Here is a 27,161-nt window from a genome sequence, read left to right as displayed (position 1 = left end):
TCTAATTCAATTGCTAATTTAAAAATAAGCAACATGAATTATTTGCATCCGAGCCGTCACACAAACTTTCTTAAGTTCTCCAGACTATCCTTATCTTAGCCTCTTATGGTGCTTTATGTATTCCCATGCCTTCTGAAAATTTAACACAGGTTTAGACATTACTGAATACCTCTAGGACAGCTCCTGTTTCAGCCTAGAACTTTAAAAATTTAATCCCAGTAGCCTAGGTTCGCAGGAAAAAAAAAAAAAAAAAAAAAAAAAAAAAAAAACTAAAAACCTTCGAAGGAGCCGGCTCCCTCAAAGAGGGAGCCGCCTCCAATAATGGTGGAGCCACCCTCCACGCATGGTAGAGCCACCTCCAAGGCCTTAAGAGCCGGCTCCACACATGGTGGAGCCTGCTCTGCACTTTGGTGAGCTTGCTATTTTCAAAATAGAGCAGGTTCTTCCCCTGTTCACTCATCTTCTTCAACTCTAGCGGTGTCCGGCTACTTTGTACCTCCAATCTAACTTCCTTACTGGTTAAAACTAAACCCTAATGTGTTCCAGAGTTAATTAAATTCATTACTTATTAATCAAATTCAATTAGAACGAGAAACAAGCAAAAACAGTTTCAAAGCGAATAGAAAACACATTCAAGAACCCATACTGTTTTGAAACAAGTAATTGTGCAACCAAATTAATTTAACTTTATTTCATCTTGGGACTGAATTATGGATGCAAAGAACACAGGCCAAAGAGATAGAGTTAGTATAAAACTTGTTTTACACCGACGTCGTCCTAAAGTCTCCGGCCAACTCTCTGTTTTCTTTCCAGCCGTCTCCAAAACTTCCCTCAACCTTACTATGTCGTAGTATTGTTCTAAAACCCTAGGCAGACATCATAGGTGAATATTTATAGGCCACATAAATCCTAGGCTCAACAAAACCCTAATCTGATTTACTTGGCCCATAGAGCAACCTAGGTTTTATTCCAACGTCGGCTGAACTAAAAACCTAATATAACTATATGAGTGCCACCTTCCATACAGTCACGTTGAAAACATAATTAAATGAAATTTAAATCAATTCAATTTAAACAATTAATTTAAAACAAGTAAATCATTAAATTTAAGTAAATTAATTCAATCAAAACAATTCACGTAAAACAATTAAACAATTAAATTTAATTAAAACAATTTAAATAACTAACTACAATCACATTAATCAAAGTAAAGCAATTAAATTAACACATACGCACGTCAAATATTGAAAATGCAATTTAAATAATAAATTAAATACCAGGACTATCCTTTTGAAATTAGAGGTATTACATTCTTCCCCACTAACAAAAGAAATTCTGTCCTCGGAATTCGCTCTTACCTTCTTCCAAAATTTCAGGAAATTGTGAGCGAATTACGTCCTCCCGTTCCCAAGTAGACTTAGCCTCATTGTGATGACTCCACTGGACACGAACCAAAAGAATAACTTTATTACGAAGGATCTGATCCTTACGGTCGACAATACAACATGGTGGCTCCAAGTATGTTGCATCCGGCTGCAACTCAATTTCCCCAACATCGATATGCTGATATCGATCCTCATCGCGCAGAATTTTCGCAACATGGAAACAGAAAACACGTTGTGAACGTGATCCAAATTATCCGGAAATACCAACCGATAAGCGATAGCTTCAACGCGATCCATAATCATGAATGGACTAACAAATTACGGAGACAACTTCCCTTTCTTCCCAAATCACATTACACCCTTCATAGGTGACACTTTGAGTAGAACCTGATTCCCAACCTGAAACTCCGGCGCACGTGTACGACGATCAGTATAGTTCTTCTGCCGACTCTGAGCAGTGCACATGCGATCTTTAATAAGAGCTATCTTCTCAGAAGTATCCTCGATGAACTCAGGACCCAAGAATCTACTCTCGCTAACCTCCATCAAACAAACAGGTGATCGGCATGGTGGGCCATATAACGCCTCAAATGGTGCCATCCCAATAGTCTTCTAGAAACTATTGTTATAAGCAAACTCCACAAGCGGTAAGTAATCCTCCCAGTGGCCCTTGAAATCAAGAACACACGACCGAAGCATATCTTCCGTGATCTGATTCAACCTCTCAGTCTATCCATCAGTCTGAGGATGATAAGCAGTACTAAGGTGTAATTCTGTACCCAAAGCCTGCTGAAAACTCTTCCAAAAGCCTGACACAAAGCTTAAATCCTTGTCCGATATAATAGACAATGGAATACCATACAACTTTACAATCTCTGAAATATAAAGTCTCGCCAGCTACTCCGAAGTGAAGTCAGTACGGATAGGCAAGAAATGAGTTGATTTCGTCAATCTGTCCATGATGACCCAAATGGAATTGTGGTCCTTGAAGGAATTTGGCAATCCTTCCATAAAATCAATAGAAATGCTCTCCCATTTCCACTCCGGTATCGGCAGTGGCCGTAGTGTTCCTGACGGTCTCTAATGATCAATCTTGACCATCTGACAAGTACTACACCGAGAAACAAAAAGAGCAATGTCCCTCTTCATACCTGCCCACCAAAACTGCCGCTTCATATCCTGACACATCTTGTCGCCTCCTGGATGAACAGAGAACTCAGAGTGGTGAGTCTCAGTTATCACATCCTTCAAATCATCAGCAGAAGGTACCACTAACCGTCCCTTGTACCTCAAACCTCCATCAGCCCCAACGTAGTAGAATGAAACCTCTCTGGAAGCTATCTCTGTAACTTTATTAATGCACTGCTGATCCGTGAGTTGTGCCTTCAAAACCTTGTGAATGATAGAAGGTGTCACTACTATATAAGCCATGAAAGCATCCGACAACTCATCCACCGTCCTCAAAGCATTCCACTCAGTAGCGAATAGAGCAAAAAGGTTACCAACAGGTCGGCGACTGAGTGCATCCGCAACCACATTCGTTTTCCCTGGATGGTACTGTATAGAAAAGTGATAGTCTTTCACAAACTCCAACTATCTACAATGTCTCATATTCAGCTCCCGTTGAGTGAACAAATATTGCAGACTCTTGTGATCGCTGAATAATCTGAAGGACTCACCCAACAGATAATGCCTCCAAATATGTAAGGCAAAGACCACAGCTGCCAACTCCAAATCATATGTTGGATAATTAAGCTCGTGAGGCTTAAGCTTCCAAGATCCATACGAAATCGGTATTCCACTTTGTGGGGTAGACAAAACACATCTGTGTAGACAAGATACTCTATTCCGCTCTGTGGGGTAGACAAAACCGGTGCAGGAGTTAACTTAGTCTTCAGCTCATCAAAAGCTTTCTGACAATGTTCATCCTACACAAATCGTACACCCTTCTTAATCAGATGAGTGAGTGGTCCTGCTATCTTTGAGAACCTCTGGATGAACCTTCTGTAATATCCTGCCAAATTGAGAAAACTCCGAATCTCGGTAGGTGATGTAGGTTATCCCTACTCAACCACCGCTGAAACCTTAGCTAGATCCACCGCTATTCCCCTTTTTGACACCACGTGACCCAGAAATTTCACTTCCTGCTGCCAAAATTCACATTTCTTGAACTTGGCATACAACTGGTGCTTACGAAGCGTCTGCAAGACTATCCGAAGATGTCTAGCATGATTGTCCTCTGACCTAGAATAGATCAAGATATCATCAATGAAAACAATGACAAACTGATCCAAATAAGCCCTAAAGACTCTGTTTATTAAATCCATGAAGACTGCTGGTGTATTAGTCAACCCGAATGGCATCACACGAAACTCATAAGATCCATATCTAGTGAGAAACGCTGTCCTCGAAACATCCTGCTCCCGAACCCGAAGTTGATGATTTCAGACCGCAGATCAATTTTAGAGAAGTACGTAGCTCCCTTCAACTGATCAAAAAGATCATCAATCCTAGGTAACGGATACTTGTTACGAATAGTAACCTTGTTCAACTTCCTATAATCTATACACAACCGAAGTGACCCATCCTTCTTCTTCACAAATAAAGCCGGTGCTCCCCAAGGTGATGTACTTCTGCGTATAAAACCCTGGCTGAGTAGCTGTTGAATCTGATCCCTCAGTTCTCGCATTTCCACTGGTGCCATCCTATACGGTGCCCTAACAATAGGCGTAGTGCCTGGAGCTAAGTCTATCATAAATTCAATCTCTCGACTAGGCGGCAACCCTGGAATCTCCTGAAATACATCCTGGAAATCCTATACAATTAGTATATTATCCAATGATACAGTAGCCCTCTCCTCCGTTTCCTCCTCTATATGAAACAAATAGGTGCTAGTGACCACGCTAGAACGCGGCATAGCGACGACGTACATGTCCTAACCAGGTATGGTGAAAACAACTGACCTATCATAACAATCAACTTGGGCATGGTAATGCGATAACCAATCCATCCCAAGTATCACATCATAAATGTGCATGTCCAGGACCAAAAGATTGTTTAGAAATCTGAGTCGACCAATATCTAGTGTCACAGGCCTATCACTCTCATGAAGAATGGCCGTATTGCCTAAAGGTGGAGAAATACCATGAGGTTTACTGCATACGTGAGACATCATCCCAGACAAAGCAACAAATAATCTAGCTACAAACGATTGTGTAGCACCCGTATCAAGTAACACATGTCCAAGTAAACCATGAATAGGAAACTTAACCTCAACAGCCTGAGGTGCCTGCATATCCTGTGGCATGGGATTGTACACCCTGCCATAATATAATTGCTGTGGTGCTTGTCCCTGAGGCTGCGGCGGTGCCTGTAAAACTGGATAGGTCTGTCCCTGAATCCGTGGAACCTATGGAACTGGTAAAGGCACTAGCGCCCTCTGCCCCTGCTGCACATGTTGTCCCTATCCCTGTCCGGCTATAGGACACTGTCTGGAAGTGTGACCATACTCTTCACAAGTATAGCAACTACCCTAGAAAGTACCAAATGGCCTCCTCAATCGGTTAGCCTGTGGCTGACCCTGTCCTACCTGTAGTCCTCCATTCTGCTGTCACTGAATAGGTGCCATATACCTGGGAGCATCTGAACCACCCTTGTGCTTCTTCCAATGCTGTTGTCCCTGAAATTTGCCCTTGTCATTCTAACGGTGTCCATTCCCATTCCCTTTCTCAGCTGACTGATTAGCAAAGTCTCTGTCACCCTGCTTCTCACCCTTGGCCTGTCTGATATCCATGGTCAACTGATATTGCTGTAGAGCGGCGTCTACCACCTGAGCATAGGTAGTATAAGCTGGACTACCTGTAATAGCTCTCTTGATAGACCACATCAGTCCCTTAACGAAACTGTTGCGCTTCTTTTCCTCGGTATCCACCTCTTCCGGTACAACTGTCATGTTTCCTTGTTGTAGATTGAGAAACTCAGTCTTCATGGATACCCTGACTGCATAAGGAAAATACTTTTCTTCAAAGCATGCACTGAACTCATCATATGTCAATGTTATCCTTTCCTCTGTGGTGGTAACTAACTCCCACCACTGTAGTGCATCCCCAACTAGCTTGAAGGTAGTAAGCAGCTGCTTCTGAACCTCTGTGTACTGAACCAAACGAAGATGTCGCTCGATGTCCTGTTTCCACTAGTGAGCTGCTCTCACATCGGTGGAGCCTGTGAACTCAGGTGGGCTCCCCTTTGTAAAAGAACTCCTGGCCTTCTCCCAAGTATCAGTCTGAACAACCGGTGCTGGTAGCGGTGCCGGTAGCGGTGCCGGCTGTACCTGAGGCTGATTCCGAAGTGCAGCTGTTACCCCAGCTTCTATAGCCCGAGCAATGAGATCATTGATGTGAGGAGGATACTCTAGATCTCCTCCCTGATCCCGAGTCTGTTGAACTGCCTCCTGGAATTGACCATCATTATCCTGAAACCCAAGCCTTTGCTGTTCTTCCTTCATTTGCTGACGCCGTAGGAGATATTGTTGCCTACGTGCCACTCTCCTTTCCTTTCTAGATCCTTATATGTTCTGTCCGTTCCTAGCGTTAACCATCTGTTAACACGGAAAGACAGACATCAGTACCATTTCTAAACGAACCGTAAGGAATACAATGACTCGTAAACTTAAGCTCTAATCAAGAGAAAACGTTACGCGGAAGACTTAATACGAAACATCATAGAAACACTTGAACCTGGCTCTGATACCAACTGTGATACCCCTCGGATCTGAGACACGGGTTGATCAGGCCCAGGCCCAAACTCGAGGGAATATCAAATAATTAATATTTTAAAAACGAACACAGATGACAAAATGAAATAAAAGTAAATATTAAAAGCTGAGAGAAACTAAAATAATATCCTTTAAAGATAAATACTTAAATCCCAATAATCCAAAACCTCCGATAGATTAAACAACTCGGGAATCCATCTTTAGCGAACCCCTAATAATAATCCAAACTCTAATAAAAATAACTGATAAAACATCCAGAGGTAAGCTATAGAGAGAAATCCTACGTCGTCGGTAGAGTGAGTAGAAATCTCTGCTCAGCACGATCAAGTCTAAGTTTGGAACTGTCGTGTACTTGAAAAATAAAAGTGGGTCAGGCCCACGCGTAAGTTCTATACTACTACAATCCAAGTAGAGACCTGATACGCATGCACATCCTAACCAATCCAACAATAACTAAATAATCCGTAGATATATATATATATATTCACACTGCAGGACTCTCACTGGACTACAGGCCCGTCTCAACCTGACTACTAAGCACCATGCAAAGTGCACCAGGGGTGAGCATGACTACCTAGACCTAGCAGGGTACACATCCAACCATTATAGCCAGCAATGCATCCCAATGCATATACGCTGCCTAACCAATGACTCTGAGACTCAGGCTCATATCGTGGCACAATAAAAATATATTTAAAATCCATTCTAAACCAAAGTGTCACTCAACTATTTAGTGATCTAACACAAAATATAGGTAGGACTTAACTTTTGTAGTTAATCCACTCCTTAATCCCAAAGTATGTAGGACTTAGCGTATTGAGATAATCCCCCTAGTATGTCACTGTCCCATACCGGTGCATACAAACCATCCATCCAGTGTTGATAATATAAATAACAGTAAACATATCAATATCAACATATCCAATACAAGTATAACAAGAATGTGTAAATAGCATGCTTGTTCAATACGACCAGTACTTAATTCTCTGACAATTTAAAAACGCAGAGAAATAAATATAACCATTCTATAACCCACAATAAGCATAATAATAATAATAACAGAATTAACATGCTTATTGGTACCTACTCCACAACATTCAATAAGTTGATATAAAGAATTCTTTGTAACATCAACTAATTTTTTATTAAGCGATAATAGAATTTATATAAACTGACATGCTTAAACTCATACCACTGTTACATGATTTAAACATAAAACTCCTAATTCAATTGCTAATTTAAAAATAAGCAACATGAATCATCTGCATCCGAGCCATCACACAAACTTTCTTAAGTTCTCCAGACTATCCTTATCTTAGCCTCTTATGGTGCTTTATGTATACCCATGCCTTCTGAAAATTTAACACAGGTTTGGACATTACTGAATACCTCTAGGAAAGCTCTTGTTTTAGCCTAGAACTTTAAAAATTTAATCCCAGTAGCCTAGGTTCGCAGAAAAAATAAAAAAAGCTGAAAACCTTCGAAGAAGTCGGCTCCCTCAAAGAAGGAGCCGCCTCCAATAATGGTGGAGCCACCTCCAAGGCCTTAAGAGCCGGTTCCACACATGGTGGAGCCTGCTCTGTACTTTGGTGAGCCTGCTCTTTTCAAAATAGAGCAGGTTCTTCCCCTGTTCACTCGTCTTCTTCAACTCCGGCGGTGTCCAGCTACTTTGTACCTCCAATCTAACTTCCTTGCTGGTTAAAACTAAACCCTAGTATGTTCCAGAGTTAATTAAATTCATTACTTATTAATCAAATTCAATTAGAACGATAAACAAGCAAAAATAATTTCAAAGTGAATAGAAAACACATTCAAGAACCTATACTGTTTTGAAACAAGTAATTGTGCAACCAAATTAATTTAAATTTATTTCATCCTGGGACTAAATTATGGATGCAAAGAACACAGGCCAAAGAGATAGAGTTAGTATAAAACTTGCTTTACACCGACGTCGTCCTAAAGTCTCCGGCCAACTCTCTGTTTTCTTCCCAGCCGTCTCCAAAACTTCCCGCAACCTTACTATGTCGTACTATTGTTCTAAAACCCTAGGCAGACATCCTAGGTGAATATTTATAGGCCACATTAATCCTAGGCTCAACTAAACCCTAATCTGATTTACTCGGCCCATAGAACAACCTAGGTTTTATTTCAACGTCGGTTAAACTGAAAACCTAATATAACTATATGGGTGCCACCTTCCATACAGTCACGTTGAAAACATAATTAAATGAAATTGAAATCAATTCAATTTAGACAATTAATTTAAAACAAGTAAACCATTAAATTTAAGTAAATTAATTCAATCAAAACAATTCGCGTAAAACAATTAAACAATTAAATTCAATTAAAACAATTTAAATAACTAACTACAATCACATTAATCAAAGTAAAGCAATTAAATTAACACATACGCACGTCAAATATTAAAAATGCAATATAAATAATAAATTAAATATCAGGACTATCCTTCTGAAATTAGGGGTATTACAACCTCAAAGCCTACGAGATCATGGACAAAGCATAAAGAAAGGGGTAGATAGGTTGGTGAGTGTTTAGGATTCAATGTCAAAATATTTATGAATCCAATTGAAACTCATCTCTATAGGTCCATGCATATCATTTTATCATTCATAAGTTCCTATATCCATTAGTAATAGACTATGCACTTCATTCATATATATTGACATATGAAGTCTTTGCTAAGAAAGAGTTAGTTCAAGCTTGATAAACTTTGAAAGAACTCATTACTTAAGCTAAAAATGTTAGGACCATACATATCAATTATATATTTATTTTGGTCTCTAAAAAGTGAAGGAAAAGGTATTGAAATTAAATTTTCATCTTTAAAGCCTTTGTTATCATAATTTGGTAAATAACTCAAGGACACAATGCACTTGAAATTTATCATCTTCATATGTCCTTAGACTCCTAAAAATAGGTCTTGAACTAAATTGATCCATTCATCAAAATCCTAGGTGCTAGAAAGATGGATATCTCTTAAAAAGTAATTTTCAGCCCAGAAAATATCCAGACCAGCCTATATTAAAAATGTTATAACTATTTTTGCAGTTGAAGTTTTTAAGTAAGGCCAGTGGCATTGGAAATCTGACTTCGAGCCCTTGAGTTTAAACTTATATTTCACCTAAAAGGGATTTAAATTGAGTGAGATATAACCATCACAAGATGCCCGATTCTGGTCTACAAAATTTTTGACTAGGTTGCACTAAAACGGCCATAACTATTTCTGTGGTTGGAATTTTTGAGTAACGCTGGTGGTATTAGAAAGCTGACTTCAAGGCAATGAATTTAGACTTAAATTTCACCTCATTTGGAGTTAAATAGACTAAGTTATATCCATTTGAAGTTCTACCCATCAATGGAGCCGACTCCATTCAAGTATAACCGGCTCTTTATCATTCCAGTAGCCTTTTCTCAAGAAAAATACCAACTCCTAGGTAAAGAGCAGGCTCCCAAGTTAGGGAGTAGGCTCTCAATGGTAGGGAGCCGGCTCAATGCTGACGAGGCCGCTTGTATACGCTAAAATAATGTAGTGAATGTGCAGTTCAAGAAAAGCCTTTCAGGTCAAGTTTAAATTTATAAAAACCACTACCACCACTACTACTAACGTAGCAAGAGTGAGTAGGGATCGTCCCAAGGGATTATACGTGTTGGAATTTAAATTTGACTCTAATGTATCACAAGATTGCAAAAAAGGGTTGGGTTGGTTGATTACTCTAGAAAACAATTAAATTAAAATGCAATTAAAATAAACTAGTGAGAGATAGGGATTTAAGAGATATGAAGAGAGGTCTTAGGGTGTTGAAATCACCACTAAGCTCATGTAATTAACTACTTGCTTTCCATTACTGGGAAATACATTATTGTAAACAAAATGCGACTGCCAATTGCAATATTAAACATGGACCATCAAATGCATGTATGAATTGTCTACCTAACCGACAAATAAACTAAGTGTAGAATAACCCATCAAATCTAAGCATGACCCATCAAACTAGTCACAATTGTAGCACACATCAATCTAGAGAATCATGGAATTTGCAATAATAAGCCATGGAATATCAAATCAAGTATAGATTGTCTACCTACCTATTAGCATGAATTAAATTGTAAAACAACCCATCAAGCATAAGAATGATCCATCAAATTAATTGACAAACCTATTCAATGAAAACCCATGCTTAGCCATTACTAGATCCTTAATTAATTACACATAGACATGCAACCAACACAGAGAAACTAGTGTAGAGATTAATTCCTAAATAATCACACATAAGACAACATGTAATCAAATAGAGAACCAATAGAAATAATTAATCCATATGAATCATGTAAGAAATAATTCCTAATTTAATCACACATAGACATGTAAATAAACTAGAGAATTAATAGGAAGAATTAAACCATAGAAATCATAGAAATATACCAAGATTCATTAAATTCACAAAGCTAGAACACTAATCACAACAATATATATTGATAGGGAAAAATATAAACCTACCATACCCTCGATAAGATTGATTATATTTCATTATCGTGGTTCAACAGGGTAAGAATAATCCTATCATAATTGGAGGATGTCAAAAGGATTATTCATATCCCCGACAAATCTGGCAATAAATCTCCTATGATCTCACACAAGCGGAAGATAAGATCAACCATCGACATCGGCGGATTGGATTCCAATCGACAGCCATAAATAGGGCACCAAGCCGTTAAAGAAGATATGAGAAAAAACTCCTAAACAAAAGATACATAGTTATTATGTGATACGGTTACAAGTACTAACTTGATCGTCGGAGGGTCCTTGGCTGGCACCCCATCGGTGCCATTCGAAGTGACGTCCCTTTGTTTTGTAGGTAAACGTCGTCGTTCCGAGTCGTGAGGATTTACGCATCAACAGCTGGCGCCGTCTGTGGGAAATGATTAGTTCTCTGAAGAAATAATAATCCCAACGTGACTTGGCTCGGACGGCACGACGAAAGTTTCTGATCATGGAAACCTTCCCAAAGTCATCAGTTGACAACAGGTTTCCATGTTCTTATATAAGGACGAGACTCTACATCTTGATTACTCGTCTATCATACTGGGGGCAAAACAGTGGGTTACGTGATACCACCTTTCAAAATTTGGCACGTCGACCCAGGCAGTCCATTATAGTGTTTTCCATCTAGCGATGCTTGGTCTCTTCACTACTGAGGTTTAGTCTTCTAAGACCAGACTCCATCTCATATCGGGCAGCAGCCAATTACCAGTGCCAGATCGTTGAAGACTAAGGTCTGGTCTTTCTGTACCTACATAAATGGGTAGGTCTCCACCCATCAAGAAGATCACCACCAACAAGGGTGTCTCTACCTACTAGTAAAGCTTCTACTACTGAGGATGTCTCTAGCAACGGAGTTTCATTACTCCGTCCATTCATACAATCAGGGTGGCCTTCTACACCCAAGAATGTATCGAGACCTTTAGGTCTAAGGAGGTCCAATGTCCCTCAAGATCCCATATCCAATGAGGTCTGTATTCCCAAGCAGGTTCCTGAGTTAAGGGCGATCATTGGACCCAACGAGGTGCTGACCACTAGACCGTCATCTAGTACTGACCACCAGACCGTCATCTGTTAGCCGTTGGGTACCACACCTTTATCCACCAGGCATCAAGCCAGTCGCTAGACACTAAGCCTCCACCTACCAGACGACAGTTGTCACCTCTCTTCCCTTGCAGGTTAATTTTTAGTAATTACTTCTAACCCAATCCAATATTTTTAGACAACTGTAAATTGTTGCAGCACCAGACACCCCATCCGTTGCATAAACGTCTATAAAATGGGTCATCACCCAAGATCCCAACATGGGGGCAGAATAGTGGATCATAAGATATCAATCGCCGATCTACATATGATAACAAGGTTTAGAAGATTGATCGTACCTTGGTACATCGAGCTAGTCGGGTTTCTAGTCTCTACACGACGGGAAGGGTACAATCCTTGGTTATTATAAATCAAGGCTTGGTTATCCAAAACCAAGGCCTAGTCAACTAAGACTAAGAATTGATTGCCCAAAGTCTACAAAGGCTCGGTCATCCAAGATCAGTGCCCGGTTACCCCAAGTTTGGTCATCAGAGACCAAGACTAGGGTCTAACTGACAAAAGTATGGTCATCAGAGATCAAGACTTAACCTACAAAGGTCAGGTCAAAAAACGATCCTCCCCCTCACGCGTTATACTTATGTGGTAATTAATTCCCTTACTAAAGGGACGAGCTGAGTAAAGCTCGTAAAGTTTATTCCCTTGCTAAAGGGATGGGTTGAATGATTCCCGTAATCAAATATCCCCGTACTATAAAGGATAGTAAATAAGTTTCCTGTACTACAAGGACCCAGGCTGAAAGAATCCCGTAATCAATATCCCCGTACTATAAGGGATAGTAAGTATCCTGTACTACAAGGACCTGGACTGAATGAATCCCGTAATCAAATATCCCCGTACCATAAGGGATAGTAAATAAATGTCCTGTACTACAAGGACCCGGGCTGAATAAATCCCGTAATTAACATCTGTACTATAAAGGGATATTCAATAAAAATTCCTTATTAAAGGGGACGAGCTGGGTGAAGCTCGTAAAATTTAATTTCCTTATTAAAAGAGTAACGACCTGAGTGAAGCTCGTACAATTTATTCCCTTACCAAGGGGAAGAGTACCCAGGGGCAGAATACCCGAAGGTACTAAAAATAGTACCCAAGGGCAGAGTACCTAGAGGCGGAGTACCCAAGGGTTCTAGAAATAGTACTCAAGGGAAGAATACCCAAGGGTACTAAAAGTAGTATCCGGGGGCAGAATAGCTAAGGGTACCAAAAATAGTATCCAAGGGAACAGTACCCAGGGTAAAAAAAAACAAAAATTTCCCGAGTTACTATTCACATGAATAGTACCCACGGGAATAGTACCCCGCGGGTACTGTTCCCAGGAGTAAAAAAAAAAAATTTTGAGTTATTATTCACATGAATAGTACCCCGATTCACAGGGGTTAAAAAAAAAACAGAAAAAAGAAAGCATTCTTGAGTTACTATTCACATGAACAGTACCCGCAGGAATAGATTCCTGCGGGTACTGTTCACAGGGTTGAAAAAAAAAAAAATAAAATAAATTCTGAGTTACTATTCGCATGAATAGTACCCGCAGGAATAGTACCCCGCGGGTACTGTTCACAGGGGTTGAAAAAAAAAAAAAAATTTACATTCCCAAAGCTAGACGTGCAAGCTTGAGAATGGGGGGCAACTGATAGGGAAAAATATAAACCTACCATACCCTCGATAAGATTGATTATATTTCATTATCGTGGTTCAACAAGGTAAGAATAATCCTATCATAATTGGAGGAGGTCAAAAGGATTATTCATGTCCCCGACAAATCTGGCAACAAATCTCCTATGATCTCGCACAAGCGGAAGATAAGATCAACCATCGACATCGGCGGATTGGATTCCAATCGACAGCCATAAATAGGGCACCAAGCCGTTAAAGAAGGTATGAGAAAAAACTCCTAAACAAAAGATACATAGTTATTATGTGAAACGGTTACAAGTACTAACTTGATCGTCGGAGGGTCCTTGGCTGGCACCCTACCGGTGCCATTCGAAGTGACGTCCCTTTGTTTTGTAGGTAAACGCCGTCGTTCCGAGTCGTGAGGATTTACGCATCAACATATATAAATCCCTAAAAATAGAAATACAAGGGTTTAGATTACACAAGACTTAGGGCTCATCCAAGCCCTAAGTGTTAATCTAGCCAATCATAGAGGAGGTAGATGTGGTCATGAAACCCTCAAGGGTAAGCTCCAAACATGGCTTTGTCTTCTTCTTCTTCTTCTTCTTTGAAGCTCTAGAGAGAGAGAGAGTGGATCTAGAGATGGATCTTGAGATGTGCCTCCACTTCCCTCTTTTCTTCTAACCCTAATCTCTAACTTTCTAGAGAGAGAAACTAAGGAGAATATAGAAATTACAATCTAAAATATGAATCTCTAAACAAAAATGGTTGAATCCCTCTTATATACAAGGCTTTGAGAGCCCAAATATGTGAGAACTCGGCCCTAGAATCTCTTCTTTGAAGCTCTGGCCGAGTTGGGTCAAAATGAGATTCAGATCTGTTTTTTAATAACTTTCGCGAACAGTTCGATCGTTCCAACTTTTCTTCGATCGATTAGAGAAAGTTCGATCGATCCAAAATAAGTTCGATCGATCAGAAATAAGTTGGATCGATCAGAAATAAGTTGGATGGATCCAACTTGGCAGATTTTTAGCATTAGCCTCATTTCGCTCCAAATTCTCACAAAGACTTAGTTTTGACTCCAAAAAGGTTGTAAGAAACCATTTTTAGCCCATTTTAACATTATTGACCTGAAATAGACAAAAACACAAATAAGTACTAAAACGGGTAAATAAAGATATATGAATGGACTAAAATACCCTCGCTTAAGGGGTTTAAATGGGTACTTTTCAGTGCTCATCACATGCCATGGAGAGCCGGCTTTTAGAGCTAAGGGAGGTTGGTCCCTTCAGGACAGAGCATGCTCTGCTCTCGTGATCTGTGTCTAACGGCTCTTTTATTTAAAATTCTTGTTGTCCACCTTTTGCACCATTATTCAGCTCATAAATCTTTTATAAATAGCAAGGGAATATCTAGAGAAAAATGCATCATTTGAGAGACATTACATTACAAAGAGAGCTTTTGTTCTCAGCTTCTCTTCTTTTCTCTCATTTCACTCTTATTCTATTTTGAGAGATTTAATTAAGCACTCAAAGGGTTTTTGCTCTAGCTTTAATCTTCATAGAGTTTTTGCTCTATTATATACTTGAGAGATTGTGAGAACTTACATCCTTCACTTATATAATCTCCTCTCATTCATTTCATTCTTAGAGTTTGAGCTTCATTCATATTCATCAATACTCTTGTTGTGAGCTAAAAATTGTACTGCTATCTTTGAGAGATTCATTGTACACTTCATTTCTATTACAAGTTATTGTAAAGGGTTGGTGTGACCCAAAAGGAAGCATAGGAGAAGGGTGTTCTCCTAGCAAGAAAGAGAAGCAAGGTCTTGCTTCAATTGAAGGTTTGTTCTCCACCATTAAGGAGAAGCTCTAAGGAATTTGGGAATTTTTAAGATGGATCTTGAGTTGAGGAGTAGGAGTTTCTGAACCTCGTAAAAATCGCCGTGTTATTGTTTGCAAATTCTCTTCCCTTATCTCTTTTACAATTGTGCTAAATTCATTACTTTCATATTTTGATTTCATATGTTGATTATTGCATAATTGGTTATATTGTTGATTACAAATTGTATTTCTATAATTTACGAAAATTGACCATTGACCCTATTCACCCCCTCTAGAGTCAATTCTTAGGTAACATATATGTATGTGTATGTATGTATATATTAGATAATAGAGGGGTAAGTACAGAAAACACTCCTGAAGTATACATTCATTGCACTTTTATCCCTTATTTAAAAAGGTGTGCAAACATGTGATACTACTCGGATCCGAGACACGGGTTGATCAGGCCCAGGCCCAAACTCGAGGGAATATCAAACAATTAAAGTATTTTAAATCGAACACGAAATAGAAAAATAAAGAATTTAAATATAAAATCCTCCAATGATAAACAATAAATTAATCCTCCAACAACCTTTAAGGTTACAACTTCGGAATCCAACTAGTGGACCCCTAAACCAAACTCCAACTGAAACTGAGTAATTGAAAGTAAAGATATTCCAAAACTAAAGCATGAAGTTAAATCCTACATCATCGATAGAATGAATAAGAGTCTCTACTTAGCACGATCAAGCTTGAGACTGGAACCGTCGGATACCTGAAAAAAATAATAAAGGAGTGGGTCAGGCCCAGGAGCAAGTTCTAATCTAACTGCAATCCATACAGTGACCCGATACGGAGATACACCGTAGACACCTCACAATATCTTCCTAGTCTATACATATAAATATATCCACACTAAGGTACATTCACTGGTCTATAATAGGGGTCTCAACCTGAATAGAAAGCAACATGCGAAAACGCACCCAAAGGTGGGCATGAGTACCTAGACCTAACAGGGTACACCTCAACCTATTATAACCAGCTATGCATTCACTGCATATACGCACCCAAACCAACAAGTCTGAGACTCAAGCTCATCTCGTAGTACCATAAACATATATATAAAGTCCGTCCAAAACCAGGGTATGTAGTTCAATTATTTATCGAACTGACATACAATAACAAATTAGTTAGTCACTCAACTTATTCAGTTGATATGACTTTACCATCATCCCTTAATCCAGGAAGCCATTTAACTTAGTTGCAGTTGATTTGACTTAAACACAATTAGGATTCAATATTAATAAATCCATTCCTTTAATCCCTAAACCGTTCCTAGTATGTCACCGTCCCATACCGGTGCATACAATCCTCCATATCCTTGTAAATTACATCATGTATATAACAGTTTAGTAATTTACAATCCAAAACTAATATCCAAATAATTGCAGAAAGAAGATTAACAATCTAGCAATTAAAATCCAGTATTAATCCATGTAATTGTATCAAAGAATTTAATATTCTAACAATTAACATCCAGAACATGCATAGTTCCAATTTAATATAACAATGACTCTATCATGTATTAAAAATAAGTTCTATAATCATATTATAGTCCAGTAAATCGCTAAATTAATTTAAGCAATTTAGTTCCTTCCATCCGGTAACTGTGTACTAAGTTATATACTTATCTTCTGTTTTATCTTTTAGCACAGAGCCATACACTATGCCACAAGTCCAATTTATTAATTGAAAGACTTCACAGTGCATTTAAAATAAATTTAGAATCATTTTATAGCACCTTAAACTGTCAAATTGCTCACCAACCTCCATCCAACAAACAGGTGAGCGACACGGTCGCCCGTATAATGCCTCAAATAGTGCCATCCCAATAATCTTTTGGAACCTATTATTATATGCAAACTCCACAAGTGGAAAATAATCCTCCTAGTGTCCCTTAAAGTCAAGAACACACGACCGTAGCATGTCTTCCATGATCTGATTAACCCTCTCAGTCTGTCCATCAGTCTGATGATGATAGGCAGTGCTAAAGTGCAATTCTATACCCAAAGCCTGCTAAAAACTCTTCCAAAAGCCAGACACAAAGCTCGAATCCCTGTCTGATATAATAGACAATGGAATACCATGTAGCTTCACAATTTCTGAAATGTAAAGCCTCGCCAACTGCTTCGAGGTGTAGTCTGTGCAAATAGGTAAGAAATACGCTGATTTGGTCAACCTATCCACAATAACCCAAATGGAGTTATAACCCTTGAAAGAATTCGGCAATCCCTTTACAAAATCCATAGATATGCTCTCCCATTTCCACCCCGGAATCGGTAGTGGCTGTAGAGCTCCTGGCGGCCTTTGATGATCAATCTTAACCATCTGACAAGTACTACACTAAGAAACAAAAAGAGCAATGTCCCTCTTCATACCAGCCCACCAAAACTGCCTCTACATATCCTGATACATCTTATCCCCTCCTGGATGAACTGAAAACTCAGAGTGATGAGTCTTAGTCATCACATCCTTCCTCAAATCGTCAGCAGAAGGTACTACTAAGCGTCCCTTATATCTCAAGCCTCCGTGAGTCCCAACATAGTAAAATGGAACTTCCCCAGAAGCTATCTCTACAATCTTGTCAATGCACTGCTGATCCGTGAGTTAAGCTTTCAGAACCTTGCGAATGATGGAAGGTGTAACCACATGCAAGCCATAAAAGCATCTGATAACTCATCGACATTCCTCAAAGCATTCCACTTAGTAGTGAATAAAGCAGAAAGACTACCAACAGGTCGGCGATTGAGTGCATCCGCCACCACATTCGCTTTCCTCGGATGATACTATATAGAAAAGTGATAGTCTTTTACAAACTCCAACCATCTGCGCTGTCTCATATTCAGCTCCCACTGAGTGAACAAATACTGCAGACTCTTGTGATCATTAAATAATTTGAAGGCTTCACCCAACAGATAATGCCTCCAAATGCGTAAGGCAAAAACCACTGCTGCCAACTCCAAATCATGCGTTGGATAATTAAGCTCATGAGGCTTAAGGTTCTAAGATCCATACGAAATCGGTCGCTCCTCCTGCATCAAAACACATCCAAATCCCTACAAAGAAGCATCGATGTAGACCAGATACTCTATCCCGCTCTGTGGGGTAGACAAAACCGGTACAGAAGTCAACTTAGTCTTCAGCTCATTAAAAACTTTCTGACAATGTTCATCCCACACGAACCGTACACCCTTCTTAGTCAGATGAGTGAGTGGTCCCGCTATCTTTGAGAATCCCTGAATAAACCTCCTATAATAACCTACCGAACCGAGGAAACTCCGAATCTCAGTAGGTGAAGTAGGCTGTCCATACTCAACCACTGCGGAAACCTTGGCTGGATTCACCGGTATTCCTTTTTCTGACACCACGTGACCCAGAAACTTCACCTCTCGCTGCCAAAATTCACATTTCTTGAACTTGGAATACAACTGGTGCTCACGAAGCATCTGCAAAACTATCCGAAGATGTCTAGCATGATCGTCCTCTGGCCTCGAGTAAATCAAAATGTCATCTATGAAGACAATGACAAATTGATCCAAGTAAGCCCTAAAGACTCTATTTATTAAATCCATGAAAACCGTTGGTGCCTTAGTCAACCCAAACGGCATTACTCGAAACTCATAAGATCCGTATCTTGTGAGAAATGCCGTCCTCGGAACATCCTGCTCCCAAACCCGAAGTTGATGATATCCAGACCGCAGATCAATTTGGAGAAGTACGCAGCTCCCTTCAACTGATCAAAAAGATCATCAATCCTGGGTAACGGATACTTGTTACGAATAGTAACCTTGTTCAACTCCTTATAATCTATATATAGCCAAAGTGAACCATCCTTCTTCTTCACAAATAATACCGGTGCTCCTCAGAGTGATGTACTCCTGCGTATAAAACCCTGGCTGAGTAGCTGCTGAATCTGATCCCTCAGCTCTCGCATCTCCACTGGTGCCATCCCATACGGTGCCCTAGCAATAAGCGTGGTGCCTGGAGTTAAGTCTATCACAAAGTCAATCTCTCGACTAGGCGGCAACCCTGGAACCTCCTGAAATACATCCGGGAAATCATGTACAATTGGTATGTTATCCAATGATACAGTAGTCCCCTCATCTGTTTCCTCCTCCTTATGAAACAAATAGGTGCTAGTAACCCCGCTAGAACGTGGTATAGCATCGACGTATATGTCCTGACCAGGAATGGTGAAAACAACTGACCCATCATAATAATTAACTTGGCCATAGTAATAGGATAACCAGCCCATCCCAAGTAACACAGCATGAGTGTACATGTCCAGAACCATTAGATTGGCTAAAAATCTGAGCCTGCAACATCTAGTGTCACCAACTGAACTATCCAAACCAGAATGATAAATACTCCGTAGAGCAAAATACGGAAGGTAACTAAAATACTCCAAAGCTACACCCTTTTAGATTATCGTGCTATCCTGGGACTTCATCATTCGGTAACAAAACTACCATATCGATTTACACAAGTTCGTTTATAACTCCTTGGTAATCGTCCTACCTCAACACAACATACATATAAACATATATCTGTTTGTTTGTCCAAAACCAATCACTCCACTGTGATAATCCTTATTATTGTAATAAGAATAATAAATAAAAACAAAATAGTTCCATAAACCATTTATAGATAAAACCTCAACATACTTTAAACCATAACCTATCAAGAGAAAATAATAAAATATTTTTTAACACGCTACTAGTGTGCGTGATTAAATCTGTACTACACTTCTACTAATACTTCCACTACTATAAATAACAAAAAAAAACTCCTAATAGAACCATCCTCTCTGTGAATCGGTACCCTCCTGCCTGGACGGCCCGGTATCTCCTTGTTTGGGACACTGCTTGAAAGTGTGACCCATCTCCCCACATGTATAACAAGTACCCCAAAAATTACCAAACGGTCTCCTTTGCTGGTTAGCCTCTGTCTGATCCCATCCTGCCTGTGATCCCTCATTATGCTCTCTCCAAGCAAACCTAGGACATTGTCTGGCTATATGCCCATAATCTCCGCAGGTATAACAATGTCCTTTAAACACATTCTGCACCACTGGTATTGCTTCTAGTGTCTGCTGAACGTGTAGTTGATTCTGAAATGCAGTTGCTACCCCCGCTGCTACAGCTTGAACAATGGTGTAAACTAACTGAGGAGTAAACTCTAGTTTCCTGCCTTGATTGTAGCCCTGGTCCTGGGACTCCTAAGTTAGTTGTTTGTCCTTCTGCTTAATATGCAACTGACCACCTTCCTTCTGCTCCTCCTCCTGAAACCTAGGCAGCAGCTGTTCTTCCCCCATTTGTTGACGTTGTAGAAGATCTTACCTCCTACGTACTGCTTCCCTTCACTGCCTATGGTTCCGTCTGGTTCTAATGTTAACCATTCTGTTAACACAGAAGACAGACATCAGTACGATTTTTAAATAGACCGTAACAGAATATAATGAATCCTAAACTTAAGCTCTAATCAAGAGAAAACGCTACGCGGAAGACTTAATACGAAATATCCTAGAGACACTTGAACCTGGAGTGCTCTAATACCAACTGTGATACACCTCGATCCGAGACACGGGTTGATCAGGCCCAGGCCTAAACCCGAGGGAATATTAAACAATTAAAGTATTTTAAATCGAATACGAAATAGAAAAATAAAGAATTTAAATATAAAATCCTCCAATGATAAACAATAAATTAATCCTCCAACAACCTTCAAGGTTACAACTTGGGAATCTAACTAGTGGACCCCTAAACCCAACTCCAACTGAAACTGAGTAATTGAAAGTAAAGATATTCCAAAACTAAAGCATGAAGTGAAATTCTACATCGTCGGTAGAATGAATGAGTGTCTCTACTTAGCACGATCAAGCTTGAGACTGGAACTGTCCGATACCTGAAAAGAATAATAAAGGAGTGGGTCAGGCCCACGAGCAAGTTCTAATCTAACTGCAATCCATACAGTGACTCGATACGCAGATACACCGTAGACACCTCACAATATCTTCCTAGTCCATACATATAAATATATCCACACTAAGGGACATTCACTAGTCTATAATAGGGGTCTCAGCCTAAATAGAAAGCAACATGCGAAAACGCACCCAAAGGTGGGCATGAGTACCTAAACTTAACAGGATACACCCCAACCTATTATAACCAGCTACGCATCCACTGCATAAACGCACCCTAACCAACGAGTCTGAGACTCAAGCTCATCTCGTAGTACCATAAACATATATATAAAGTCCGTCCAAAACCAGGGTATGTAGTTCAATTATTTATCGAACTGACATACAATAACAAATTAGTTAGTCACTCAAATTATTCAGTTGATATGACTTTACCATCATCCATTAATCCAGGAAGCCATTCAACTTAGTTGCAGTTGATTTGACTTAAACACAATTAGGATTCAATATTTATAAATCCATTCCTTTAATCCGTTAAGTTAGGTTTAGGCGTTTTGAGCTAAACCGTCCCTAGTATGTCATCGTCCCATACCGGTGCATACAATCCTCCATATCCTTGTAAATTACATCATGTATATAACAGTTTAGTAATTTACAATCCAAAACTAATATCCAAATAATTGCAGAAAGAAGATTAACAATCTAACAATTAAAATCCAGTATTAATCCATGTAATTACATCAAAGAATTTAATATTCTAACAATTAACATTCAGAACATGCATAGTTCCAATTCAATATAACAATGACTCTATCATGTATTTAAAATAAGTTCTATAATAACATTATAGTCCAATAAATCGCTAAATTAATTTAAGCAATTTAGTTCCTTCCATCCGGTAACAGTGTACTAAGTTATATACTTATCTTCTGTTTTATCTTTTAGCACAGAGCCACACACTATGCCACAAGTCCAATTTATTAATTAAAAGACTTCACAGTGCATTTAAAATAAATTTAGAATCATTTTATAGCACCCTAAACTGTCAGATTAAAACTAATCAGTAAATCTCCTTCCAGCCGTTAACCGCACGCAAAGTTGTCAAATAACGTACTGTTAATTCTATTAAAACTAAGGGGTAAATTTATGTAATTCAAGACCTTAGTTACATGTTAAACTAATTATTTAAAAACCCATTAAATTTCTAAAACTGATCAAGAACCCCAAGTGCTCAAACAGTAACTGAAAAGTCACTGTACGCACAAAATAACGAAAGAGCCTGCTCTAGAAAAATTGAGCAGGCTCAATGCAGCATAGAGCAGGCTTTAAACCACCTTGGAGCCGGCTCTAAACAGGTAGGAGCCGGCTCTTGACATTCCAGAGCCGGCTCTCTCCCCCCCTGTGAGCTATCTTTCTATCCCAGCTTCGTTTGCTCCGTTTCTGACCTCTACTTCAACTCCGGCCAGTTGCAACCTTTCTATTTGGTTTCTAAAACTAATCTTAGGTGTCATATTAATACCCAGTAGCATCCCAATGGCTTGATAACAACAATTAAAATCAATTACAGAGATTAAATTTGCTACCGAACTATCACGCGTTAGGAAAAAACTGAAACTATAGTTCTATTCCAACCCCTCTGTTCCTCTTCACAAACTAATCTTAGGAGTCTTATATCATCCCATTAACATCCCTATGGTTTGTTTACAGAAGATAAATGCAAGAATAGTAATTAAAATCATAACAGATTTTAGCATGCTTTAATGAACAGAACTGGGAACAACCATACACGAACTGTAAACAGATTTGAATTTAAGGCAAGCAGATCATCAACAAAGCATATATTAAACATGTAAGTTTCAATTACTAATTATTTAAACCCTAGAGACTATCTAGGTGCACAGAACACATGCTAACGAGAGAGAGGAAGAAGAGAACTTGCCTGTGATTTCAATTATGAAATCCCGGCATCGTGTCCACTGTTCCGGCAACACCGAACTATTGTCAAGCCTCCTAGTACTCCGAGATAATTCATCACAATCCTTCCTTGGTCCTCTCTGATTTCCTTCTTACCAATCCTTACAATGCTCTGTTCCTCTACCCTCTGTTTTTACAGAACAACTCTACATGTATGTGCTATATGATATAACGTAAACCATAGGCTTAAAGCATAATAGTGTATTTATAGGCTTAATACTAAAACCCTAATCCTTGTCATAAAAGAGATAGAGCCTTAAACTTAATCCTAGTCGGCCCATAACAAAACCTACGATTAAATTCTATGTTGGTTACACCAGATGACGTCCTTAAGTTAATAACCTAATGTTAACATTACCATAAATATATTACAAGAAATAAAATAAAACAGTGAATGAAACAAAAATATAATATCATTAACAATTTAATTCAAATACCATTTAATAACCTAACCAATCAATAAATCAATTAAACACACCAAATTAATAAACAAAGGCAAGTAATAAATTAAACAACCAGAATAACCAATTAAACAAATAATTAACAATTAAACAAATAGAAATCCAATAAAATAATAATCAAAATACCGAGACTATCCTTTTTAAAAAACTAGGGGTATTACAAAACAATACCCTTATTCTTTTCAATTTGTGCAAAAACACCCTCAATTAATATAATACTCATTTTACCCTTTTACTCTTCCAAAAATACCCCTACCAAACCTTCTTATTATTCTTCTTCTTCTTCTTTGTGCGTGTATGTGTTTTCTCTCCATACAGTTCAGTTGAATGCTCTTTCATATACAATAAGAATTTTTCACAACTTCTCACTTGATGAAAATGAAAATGGACAAATATAAAGTTTGTGGATATTAAATTACATATAACGACCTGAATCTGAGGGTCCAAATCGCTAACTGGGTCCTTACCCAAACCCGAGGTCGACTAAGGGCGCCGTCCTTTCCTATGCCAATACATTACATACGTGTCATCCCATGGTATATAAAATAATAATAATAATAATAATAACAATAATAATAATAATAATAATAATAATAATAGTAATAAAATGATATCATAGTTACAAAGTATGTCAAAACGGTCTACTAACTCATCGAACCCTGTGGAGGAGTGTCATCCGCCACTTCCCTTCCGTGTCCTGAAAAAATGTTAATAATAAAAGGGTGAGCATAAGCTCAGTATGAAGTGTCTAAGACACATCTCTTATGACCCCGTGAATCCACGTATAAAATAGAAAATAAGAGAATGGGATCATACTATACCGGGGATGTAAACCATAACCATAACATTCAATATAAACACAAATGTCATCTACGTCATAAATACACCATGTATACCAAAGAAGTGCAATGCCATGCTCATGTCGCTCCCCATTTTCGAAACATTTCCGTTTCAACTTCCAAACCGTTAGTGTAATCCGACCCAAGACACCTCTAAGGCGTCACGAGGGAGGGGTTGGCTAGTCTTCCCCGACCATATGACACCTCCATGGCATCATCTGGGTAACTCAACCACACTAGAGTCTCTCTCTATCCCCCTCTAGATCGCACTAACACCACGGACCACCAGGCGCCTCCTAGGCGTCTGGGTTTTCGCAAACACTTTCCAAAACAATTTCCTCAAAATAGTTTCATTTACTTTCAAAACATTTTTCCCTTTTTCATACCCAATGTCATGCATGAACATCACATACTTTTTCAATGTAAAGACAATAAAAGATTTTATATTATACAATTCAACATACTTTCACATAGCAATTTTTAACAAATTAATAAGCACCAAAGGTATGGAATTTAACACATTAGGTATGCTTTTCATACAAATTAATTAATACACATATTCAGAGATTTCATATTACAGAATTCAACATGCTTTCACATAGCAATTTCTAACAAATTAATAAGTACCAAATACATGAAATTTAACACATTAGGCATGCTTTTCTCACACAACAACAATAATACACATAATTATAATTTTCAAATACAACAATTAAATCATATTAAAGAAAATTCATCACAATTATAACATGCTAGACAACAATACATGGAGAATAATTCACTAAAATCCAAGAAGTTGTAGATTAAACACCCCTACCTTAAGAATTGCAAAAACCCCCAATTTGCCGAATCTAAACCCTAGAATTCGAAATTCTTAGGGTGCGCCAAAACCACATTTGCTCCGATCAAATCGAAGATCTCGCCGTGATCTCTAATTTGCCGCAAACGGCACTTAAAAACTCCAAAAATTGAGGGAGAAATCTAGGATTGAAATCTTGTAAAAAGAAAAAGAAAAAAAAAAAAATGGAGAATGAGGGGGGTAAGAGTGAGCTACGAGAGATAGAGGAAGAATGAGACCAAATGGGTCTCTAAGCCATACATATATGCTAGTGGTGGGTCCCACCACCTTTTTTAAAAAAAATTTCCTTTTTCCATTTAATACATATATATATATATATATAAGTCATAACCTCACATTCTCCCCAACTTTAAAAGATTTCGTCCCCGAAATCTACCTTCCTTAAAGAAGAAAGCCCACATCTACAAACCTTTTTCGAGAAACACCTCATCAAACCGCAGGACTAGGAATTCAACAACCTTATTGCCTTTGACCCAGCGCCAATAGGCAATGACACACTGCCGCTAGAAGGACCCAATGCTCACCACATATGAGGGTACTCACCGCTTACAATATCATACATAAAACCCGCTAGATTCAACACTCGATTTAAAACCAACACTGGTCCCCTTTACACCGCTACACAAGGCTTCAGAGCCCGAAAGAAGAATGATCACAGGACCCGTAAACATGACAACATCCTAACTCAACTCATCCTTTAAAGGATACATAAAATCCCAGACAAGGAACCCTATCTATCTCACAATCAAGCTCAAACTCAAATTTACATGTCACTGTTAAACCAATACTCGCCATCAAACACACATCTACACCATCTCATAATCTTACCAATGACTACTACCTTCACTATACGACAATCATTACACCTATAACCTCAAGATTGCTAAACAAAGAAGCCCCAACAACTACATAGACATTAGCCACCAAAATAGTACAGTGCACTATCCCGTACCCAAAACATAATCCTCAAAACAGATCCTCGATAATCAAGTCGCACCACAAACCTTTATTGGATACTTGGTCCCACCTAACACACCTCGTCACCGGAGACTAACCACCCGAATCCACACCGTCACGCCGGCATAACACATGATACCATGCTCTCACCGCCCTTGGAAAATCGAAACAATCATTGACCTTTGATCCAACATCGTGCTACAGAAGGACTGATTCAGGAGAAATGGTTGGTCAGGCCATTCTCGTCATCAATCCGGTCTCAACACAGACGTCGTTCTTATCCTCATGTCCAACCTCAAACACACTCTTACACAGTCCAAAAGACAACCATGAGATCCACTCACTATTAATCCATCGTCCTACGTAACCTCAACAACTATACAGTCATAAACCTGTTCTAAAAATCCCAATCATACTTTAATCAAAAAACCATAAAAAAAAAAAAAAAAAAACTAAAAGCAATATAGCACCAAATACCACAGTCATCAACTAGCATAAAAGATCTCTAATCTCCTCTTAACACCCATACCAAGTAAATAACTCCATAACATTACTCGATTCAATTCTTACCTCGTCAAAACACACAATGTAACTATTTCATGCCTGAAATCTCAACAACAAAGTCAATCATTCCTATTATTCCTCAATAAAGTCACACATTCACTTTCTCTAATACGAAATTCTAAGACAACATCGACACTTGTCCTCAAGGCACTGCTCGAATCAAACGCCTATAAAAACTTCCAAGTATATAATTCACATCACATCACCTAATCATCCTCAACCCGCTGTTCAATACACATTCCCTAGCCATCTCTACTAATAGAAAA

The 27,161-nt window shown here is 38.8% G+C and overlaps 1 protein-coding gene and 1 long non-coding RNA gene across 2 annotated transcripts; both read right to left on the bottom strand.

Moving 5' to 3' along the window:
* Positions 1 to 20,110: 20,110 nt before the first annotated feature.
* LOC132281425 (uncharacterized) lies at positions 20,111 to 20,635 on the bottom strand. Its single transcript, XM_059783127.1, has 2 exons — positions 20,581 to 20,635; positions 20,111 to 20,463 (listed from the first exon to the last, which is right to left on the bottom strand). The coding sequence occupies exons 1-2, from the start codon at positions 20,633 to 20,635 to the stop codon at positions 20,111 to 20,113; spliced, it is 408 nt and encodes a 135-aa protein (XP_059639110.1).
* A 3,101-nt stretch (positions 20,636 to 23,736) lies between these two features.
* On the bottom strand, positions 23,737 to 24,375 carry LOC132285637 (uncharacterized). The gene is made up of 2 exons (XR_009472585.1): positions 24,326 to 24,375; positions 23,737 to 24,178 (listed from the first exon to the last, which is right to left on the bottom strand). It is a non-coding gene; the product is annotated as an uncharacterized LOC132285637 (long non-coding RNA).
* Positions 24,376 to 27,161: the final 2,786 nt, after the last annotated feature.

The sequence above is a fragment of the Cornus florida genome, unplaced genomic scaffold, assembly GCF_030987335.1.
Source record: "Cornus florida cultivar Cherokee Brave unplaced genomic scaffold, ASM3098733v1 CherokeeBrave_3.0.0_Hap2_Chr11, whole genome shotgun sequence".
Lineage (NCBI taxonomy): Eukaryota > Viridiplantae > Streptophyta > Magnoliopsida > Cornales > Cornaceae > Cornus > Cornus florida.
This window is presented reverse-complemented; position numbering and strand designations above follow the sequence as displayed.